At 42.2% G+C, this 8626-nt stretch overlaps 2 protein-coding genes across 2 annotated transcripts; both read left to right on the top strand.

Moving 5' to 3' along the window:
• Positions 1-203: 203 nt before the first annotated feature.
• On the top strand, positions 204-2396 carry LOC6045025 (sodium-dependent nutrient amino acid transporter 1). The gene is made up of 4 exons (XM_001862410.2): positions 204-927; positions 984-1358; positions 1415-2058; positions 2120-2396. The coding sequence occupies exons 1-4, from the start codon at positions 371-373 to the stop codon at positions 2365-2367; spliced, it is 1824 nt and encodes a 607-aa protein (XP_001862445.2). The 5' UTR covers positions 204-370; the 3' UTR covers positions 2368-2396.
• Positions 2397-2750: 354 nt separating this feature from the next.
• LOC6045024 (sodium-dependent nutrient amino acid transporter 1) lies at positions 2751-5061 on the top strand. The gene is given in 5 exon segments (XM_001862409.2): positions 2751-3216; positions 3219-3537; positions 3592-3966; positions 4022-4665; positions 4727-5061. Coding segments are annotated over 5 exon segments (1830 nt in total). The 5' UTR covers positions 2751-2972; the 3' UTR covers positions 4975-5061.
• Positions 5062-8626: the final 3565 nt, after the last annotated feature.

Raw genomic sequence — 8626 nt, 5'->3', positions numbered from 1 at the left:
TTCAAAGCTTTCCCAACAGCTGCCTCCGCTTGTCTGTGACCACGCTCCCATTTCTAATCTTTTTATAGCGGGGGATAAAATTACCAGACGATTTTGACGCGCTTTTGATAAACTGGATCCCGAATTAGTCAATTTCCTTCATTATCAGGCTTTCCGGGGTTGGTGGACACATTTTTGGGAACAGCTTTAAAGCGCTTGCCAGTTTGCTTGAAGGACCCAGTAGGGTTGATCGGTTGGTAGCGTTGGGACATTGAATGGTACGGTCTGCTCGTTGTAGCTTTATGGAGAATCGGCTACGCGTGCCAAGCTTTGGAACCGAGGACGAACGCGTTTTGGGTGGTTGAAACTTGAGGTGGCTTGGAGTGCCAGAATGGCCTCAACAAATCCGGCTTTCGTAGCAGATGGTGATGTGGAGAAACCAGCTATTAATGATGATTCCAGCACGGATGATAAGCAACCTCAGCGTGACAAGTGGGGTAAGGACATTGAGTTCCTGCTGTCCTGTATCGCCCTTTCGGTTGGGCTGGGAAACGTCTGGAGGTTCCCCTTCATGGCGTTGGAGAACGGCGGAGGAGCCTTTGTGATACCGTACCTGATCGTGCTGGTTCTAGTGGGACGACCAATCTACTACCTGGAGATGCTGATCGGGCAGTTCTCCAGCCGAGGTTGCATCAAAGTGTACGATGCTGTGCCGGCTATGCGAGGGATCGGCTATGGCCAGGTGTACTCTAGTGGAGTTGTGTTGGGATTCTACGCTTCCTTGTTGGGACTTACCACGAGGTATCTGATTGCATCGTTTTGGAATCCACTTCCGTGGAGTGAGTGTCAGGACAGTTGGGAGACGAATTGCATCGACTCCAGTCTGACGGTATCGAAGGGTATTGGGAGCAACGTTACGATGACGGTATCTGCGGAGCTGTACTTTGTGTAGGTATCAATAGTTCCTTCATCACATCATACTAGCTCAATATTGACTCCTTCAGTAAAGACGTTCTCAACGCTGCTGAAAATCTCGACGATGGAATCGGATTACCAGACTGGCGACTAGTGCTATGCTTGCTCGTTCCTTGGACATTCATCTGCCTGGTGATGATCAAAGGAATCAAAAGCTCCGGAAAGGTGTCCTACTTCCTGGCGATCTTCCCGTACGTGGTGATGTTGGTGCTACTGATCCGATCTTGTACCTTGGAAGGTGCTGCCGACGGAATGTTGTATTTTATCACGCCCCAGTGGGATCGAATCTTCGAAGCCAGGGTGTGGTACAACGCCGTAACGCAGATGTTCTTCTCGCTGGCGGTTTGCTTCGGCAACGTAATGATGTACTCCTCGTACAATCGGTTCTCGAACAACGTGTACAGGTACGGAAGCTTGTTAGTACCAAAAGAGTCGTTCTGTAACCTATGAAATCTTCTAGGGACGTCACGATCGTATCGATTTTGGATACATGCACCTCCATGCTAGCCGGACTGATCGTGTTCGGCGTCATTGGTCACCTGGCACATCTTACCGGAGCGACCGAACTGAACACGGTCGTCCGCGGAGGAGCCGGACTAGCGTTCATCACCTATCCGGATGTGATCGCGAAGTTTACGTTTTGGCCGCAGTTCTTCGCAGTGGCCTTCTTCATGATGCTGTTCGTGCTGGGCATCGGAAGCATGTTGGGACTGGCCACGACCGTTATGACCATGATCCGGGATCGGTTTACGCATTTGAAGCCTTCCCTGGTGGCGATTGGAATCTCGGTCGTTGGATTCAGTATTGGGATCATGTACACTACTCCAGGAGGTCAGTTCCTGTTGGACTTTTTCGACTTTTACGGAGCTTCGTTTGTGGTGCTGGTTCTCGCTGTGTTTGAAGTTGTGACCTTTGCTTGGATATACGGAGTTGGACGACTCTGTCGGGACATCGAGTTCATGCTGGGTCGTAAGACTGGGCTGTACTGGAGAATATGCTGGGGTATCGTTACTCCAATCTTGTTGATAGCTATTCTGTTATACCACATTATAACGTACGAAGCATTCACCTCAGGTGGGTACGTCTTCAGCAGTGGGATGTACGGTAAGTTACTGATTTCATTTAAATGTAGACGTGAACTTCAAGAATCCTTTTTATTCAACAGCATTCGGATGGTGCGTCTTCGCCGCGGGAGTCCTGCAACTTCCAGCTTGGGGCATCTACGCGGTAATGAAACGAAAAGAGGCAACCTGGTGGGGCCGAATATTGAACTGCTTCAAGCCGACACACGACTGGGGTCCTGAGGATTCTGAACTGAACGCCAGATACCACGAGTCGGTGTCAAAGTACGAGCAGACTGTTCAAACAAATCGAAATATTTTTAAGAGATTTATAGATAATGTATTTAGATAAGAGCTTATTAAAACAAAAAATAGCTTTTCCGGTTATCAATCATATTTGGAGCAAATAAGTAACGTCCCTCCTGCTTCACAATCTGGAACTGCGGGAACCGAAACTGGTTCTTACCCAGTCGCAAGCCACAATCGTATCTTATCACACTGGGAAAATTGACTGTGCAAATCACTGTGCTTACAGGTCGGTTTCCAACCTGCAGATTTGGCACTTCATCGTCGCTGGACAATCGGGTGTACCATTCTCAATATTGGATATCAGATTTATTCCAAACATAGTTTTCTCCATTTGTCTGTGGAATCTTACGATTCTTATCTTTTTTATAGCACTAAACCAATATAACGTGACGATTATCACACTCTGCCGCATTGAAGGGCTTTCAAATTAGCCGATTTCCTGTGTTATCAGGTGTTCCGGGGCTTTTGGGTGCTGGTTTTAAGCCTTGATGCCCAAACCGCGCGATCCAGTTGCGTTGAATCGCTTGTACAGTGCGAAATCCCCGCGCCTGAGTTACTACATGGAGATTCGTCTTCGGGAGCTGAGTTTCGGCACGGAGGACGTGCGCGTACTGGGAGGTTGAGCAACCTAAAGTTCTTGAAGTCAAAATGGCCTCCTCAAACCCTGCATTTGTCGCGGATGGTGATCCAGAGAAACCTTCGCCAATCAACCAAGCTTATAAGCTTCCTGAATTCAATCCAGCGAAGAAACCTCTTCGTGATAAGTGGGGCAAGGACATCGAGTTTCTGCTGTCCTGTATCGCCCTTTCGGTGGGACTTGGTAACGTCTGGAGGTTCCCCTTTACGGCGCTGGAGAACGGTGGTGGAGCGTTTGTGATACCGTACCTGATCGTGTTGTGGGGAGGCCCATCTACTACTTGGAGATGCTCATCTGTCAGTTCTCCAGCCGGGGTTGCATCAACGTGTACGATGCGGTTCCAGCTATGCGCGGGATTGGCTATGGGCAAGTGTACTCCACGGGTGTCGTGATGGCGTTCTATGCGTCGCTTTTGGGACTCACAACGAGATACCTGGTAGCTTCTTTTGGGAATCCACTGCCGTGGAGCGAGTGTCAGGACAGCTGGGATGCCAATTGTATCGATTCTGGACTTACGGTATTTGAGGGAGCTGGAGCGAACGCTACGATGGTGGTTTCGGCTGAACTGTACTTTGTGTTGGTGATACAGATAAAATGTTAGATTATTTTCTGAAGATCTCGTTCTTTCAGCAAGGAAGTTCTGAACGCTGCCGATTCCCTAGACGACGGCATCGGAACTCCAGATTGGCGTTTGGTTCTTTGCCTATTGGTACCCTGGACCTGTGTCTGCTTGGTTTTGATAAAAGGAATCAAGAGTTCCGGCAAAGCATCGTACTTCCTGGCGATCTTCCCGTACGTGGTGATGCTGGTCCTCTTGATTCGATCTTGCACACTTGAGGGTGCTGGCACTGGAATGCTTTACTTCATCAAACCTCAATGGGATCGAATCTTTGAGGCTAAGGTGTGGTACGCTGCCGTAACGCAGATGTTCTTCTCGTTGACGGTTTGCTTCGGCAACGTAATGATGTACTCGTCGTACAATCGATTCACCAACAACGTCTACAGGTTGGGGCAGTGACCTCCAAAAACTTCAAAAGCACTAATATCCAAACGTTTTTAGAGACGTAACAGTAGTCACCATACTGGACACGCTAACCTCCATGCTAGCCGGGCTGATCGTGTTCGGCGTCATAGGTCACCTAGCGCACGTGACGAATTCACCAGATCTTAGTAAAGTGGTCCGCGGAGGAGGTGGCCTAGCGTTCATCACCTATCCGGACGCGATAGCCAAGTTCACGTTTTGGCCGCAGTTCTTCGCGGTAGCGTTCTTCCTGATGCTGTTCGTGCTGGGAATCGGAAGCATCGTTGGAATGGCTACGACGATCATGACTGTCATTCGGGATCGATTCCCTCACCTGAAACCATCGCTGATAGCGATCGGAATTGCAATCGCCGGATTTGGCATCGGGATCATCTACACTACTCCGGGAGGTCAGTTTCTGTTGGACTTTTTGGACTTTTACGGCGCATCGTTTGTGGCGTTGGTGCTGGCCGTTTTTGAGATCGTTACATTCTCGTGGATCTACGGAGTTGGGCGGCTTTGCCGAGACATTGAGTTTATGCTGGGAATCCGTACCGGGCTGTACTGGAGGATCTGTTGGGGCTTTGTTACTTCAATTATGCTCATTGCAATCTTGATTTATCATATTGTAACTTATGAAGCGTTTACCTCCAACGGGTACGTTTTCAGCAATGGGATGTATGGTAAGATCTTTTAAAAAAACAACCCTTCAAGATTCTTAAGACAACCTTCATTTTCAAACAGCCTTCGGTTGGTGCGTGTTCGCTGCGGGTGTTCTGCAACTTCCGGCTTGGGCCGTGTATGCGGTGCTGAAACGGAAGGAGACCAACTGGAAGGAACGGATTTCGAGCTGTTTTAGGCCAACCTACGATTGGGGACCAGAAGACTCCGAGCTGAACGCCAAGTACCGCGAGTCGGTGTTGAGCCACGCGCAGACGCTTACGCTGAAGCGAAATTTGTTTAGGAAGATTTTCGACAATGTTTTTCACTGAATTCAATTAATGATGATCGTTGAATTTTGATCGAGCCGATTTTTTTGTGTAACAATATTTCATGAGAACTTCCAATGATTTTTTAATCCTATCAAAAGTTGTTGTTTATTTTATTAAAGTGACTTTAACCTAGAGAGGTCATTCGTCACTTTTATTCCTAAAAATATATAGATTACATTGAGAATTTTATTTTGTAGAAAGCATTACAGTCCAGGCTCGATTATCCGAAGGCCTTGTTAAACTTTCACTTCAAATTTTATTTTTGTTGTCTTATTTTTTGTCGTTGTCGTTGTCTTATGTTGATCAAGCTCAAGAGCCCCTAAGCTACTGTTAAGTGATTTAGAATTTTTCAGAACCAAGATGACGATCAAAATGGTGATGCTGAAATACAAAAAATATGCAATTTTTAGTTTAAAAGGCAATCAAATATCCAAATTTGACTAAAATTGGGTCGCATAACTTGAATTTCATGGTAAAATAAGAAAATTAAAAAAATACTAAATTTGTTTTTGTTCATAGTTTGATTATCCGAAGTCCCATACAAACCTTCGGATAACCGAACATCGGATTATCGAAACTTCTGATAAGGGACCATCCATAAACCACGTGGACACTTTTTAGGGAATCTCAACCCCCCCCCCCCTTCGTGGACAATTGTCCATACAAAAAAATCTTTTTTTATGGACCGTGGACAATCGCCATACCCCCTCCAAAGGGTCCACGTGGTTTATGGATGGTCCCTAACCGAGGCTTCGGATAATCGAGTCTGGACTGTGTTCAATGTTTGAAATCTTCTTGCTTGATGATGTTACTTATAAGTAAATTCTTGTATTTCTAAGCATAAAAGTTCAAAGACAAGCAAACAATTTGAAAGATATTTTTTTAAAGTTACGATAAACACAAAAAGTTAAGATGGAAAAAGGTACCTTAACAAGATAAGTAGTTTTAAAATACTAAAGTACAGAAAACCCATTTTTTAAAGGTTTTTCGTACAAAAAATTGATTTAAATGACTCAACTTTGAGTTAATAACTTAGTTTCATTCCCTGAGATATAAAAAAGAAAATTAATGTTATGCGATTCATAATTAAAACACGACTGTACATGCAAAGAATATCTAGATAAGTTCATCGGCAAGGATTTAAAACAAGTACGGTTTGCATACCTGTAGGCGTTTTAAGTGATTTGGGGTTTTTAAACTTTCAAGTTTTTTGTTATTCAATTGAATTTATTTACCAAACACAAGAAATACTTCAAAGTAATCCATGACGCAATCTTAGAAACTTTGAAGTTGAAATGACCGATTGATTGCTTAATCAACTTGAGGGTGAAACATTCCGCAGTAATCAATCAATCGCTCAAAAGTTCCGCCAATCAGTTAGTCTCGCGCGAATGACTAAAGCAGCACGTTTACGTTCATTCGTGAGAAATCAATGATTTATTTTCTATTGCCGATTTTGATAAGGCAATCTTGAATATTTTTTGAAGTTTTTTTTAAATGCATGAAAAAAAATCTCACAAAATGTAATTTTTACATACAATAATTTGAAAAGTTTTTAAGTTGAATACAAGATTGAGGCAACGTTCCATATTGACACGTGACCATTCTTTACAACTGTTACTCAAAGTCTAGCTTGGCTGAGTATGCTATTTTGTTTTATTTCCTAGTACTCGTAACTTTCGATTGCCGTTTTTGTGTCAAGTGGTCGGTTATTTTTCAAAGTAGTAGTGTCTTGCTAGAAAGTTTTGGATTATTTGTAAAAAATCTTTTTGAAGAATTTCATGAAGAGTAAATGTATTCACATTTATCGCATAGCAACATGTTCTTCTACCATGAATTCCTCAAATCACGACCCTCACAACAAGCCGGAGAAGTCCTCCAGACATTGTGGTAGATAAATGAGCTCATCAAAGTGCCTTTTGCATGCCATAAAAACTTACTTTCTGTCACGTCTCCTAGCACTTGATGGTATTTATCTGCTATTTGACAAGGGTAAACACTGCGTTCGGGCTGGTTTTATAGAATAGTAATAGATTGCTGAAGGTTTAGTTGTCGCATGTTTTTATTTTGATTTTGTGCGAAATCTTGAAATAACAATATAAAAATGAGCAATTCGATTGCTTCTTCTTTTTCCATCGATTATTTATGTCCAAAAAAGCAAAGAAACATTTTTCGATCAGTTTTAGTATCTTTTAAGCAATTCCGCAAATTTTGCGACTCCGATTCTGGAATCTCAGAATTTTGAACATTTTGTTCAGAAGTAGAATAGTAAAAAAAGTAAATCTTTCCCAGTTCCTGAGGGGAACACCCTTGACGAGTATCGGGGCCGGCATTTACAAAGCGGATTCAGTGACAGTTTATTAATCAACTTAATGTTAACATGTTAAGGTCCAGTTTGTGACGATACACTACCTTCCCTTTACTAAGCAATCGATTCCAGAAGGGGAAAAGATCACCAGTTGTGTTGGTCCGAGCCGGGATTTGAACCCCGATCTACCGCTTACGAGGCGGAAGCGTTACCACTGGGCTACGTGGCTCGGTCGAAGTAGAATACAACAAACATATTTGAAAATCAAAAGTAATTTGTAATTAGTCATCAAGAAATAGCTTTATACCAAATAATCAAAATATCACAAATTTGAACGCGAAAAAGTGAACCTTAAACCTTAAGCGATTTGGCTCAAATATTTCAAAAATATTTATTTTTGCCTAAGGAATCAAGCCAGCGGTTGTCACTTAGGTTTTTTTTTTTCTAAAATTTGTGATTTGTAAACATTAATTTTCTTTTTTTCAAAAAAAGCAATTAAATGTTTTATGTTTTTCAAACTCACCATTCTTAATTGATTTTTCAACAAATTTGAAGGCAAACAAAATTAACTATACATAAAAAAATCATTGAAAAACTTAACAAATTGTAAATAAATCAAAAAAATCTTATGCAGTCCAGACTCGATTATCCGAAGTTTCGATTATCCGAAGTTCGATTATCCAAAGGATTGTATGGAACTTCGGATAATCGAACCAAGAAAAAAAAAATGTTTTTCGTATTTTTTCATTTTTTTACTGTTTATACATCAAATTTGAGTTCTGCGAACCAATTTTAGTCAAATTTTAATGGTTGATTGCCTGTAAAAATTAAAAATGCATTTTTTCAATATATAATCATCGCCATTTTGGCCGCTATCTTGGATTCAAATATTCTAAATCACTTTAGAATGGCTTAAGGGTACTGAAGCTCAACTAAAAAATAAAGATCAGCTGGCAAACTGAAATTCAATATGTTTATTCGAGTAATAAATCTGCGTTTATCAGATGTTGCCATTAGTTCTCGGTAGATCAACACCCTGATTTGCTTGATAATTTGAGGATTTGTCCTAAACACTGTTATTAGAAGCCGGTTTCCCAGTTGCGTGACATACGATGGTCCTAACAGGTTTTGAGTTGAAAAAAATACGATGGAGAACTTAGAAATTTCTTGGATTTGATAAATGATTCAATTAATTTGTGTTCATAGTTTTGCCTTCCTCACTGAGGTAAGGCTATAATCCTGCTCTAAAAATGAACTTTCTATTAAAAGCTCCTAGACCCACCTTCATGTATACATATCGACTCAGAATCGAAAACTGAACAAATGTCTGTGTGTGTGTATGTG

Source organism: Culex quinquefasciatus, chromosome 2 (assembly GCF_015732765.1).
Source record: "Culex quinquefasciatus strain JHB chromosome 2, VPISU_Cqui_1.0_pri_paternal, whole genome shotgun sequence".
Classification (NCBI taxonomy): Eukaryota; Metazoa; Arthropoda; class Insecta; order Diptera; family Culicidae; genus Culex; species Culex quinquefasciatus.
The sequence above is the reverse complement of the archived record's forward strand: the minus strand, read 5'-3'. Positions and strand labels throughout refer to the sequence as shown.

Bases quoted from the DNA above. Each gene is read 5' to 3' on its own strand.
- LOC6045025 (XM_001862410.2), top strand. From the start codon at position 371: ATGGCCTCAACAAATCCGGCTTTCGTAGCAGATGGTGATGTGGAGAAA. The intron at 928-983 runs GTAGGTATCAAT...TGACTCCTTCAG, and splicing joins TCTGCGGAGCTGTACTTTGT to TAAAGACGTTCTCAACGCTG. The intron at 1,359-1,414 runs GTACGGAAGCTT...GAAATCTTCTAG, and splicing joins TTCTCGAACAACGTGTACAG to GGACGTCACGATCGTATCGA.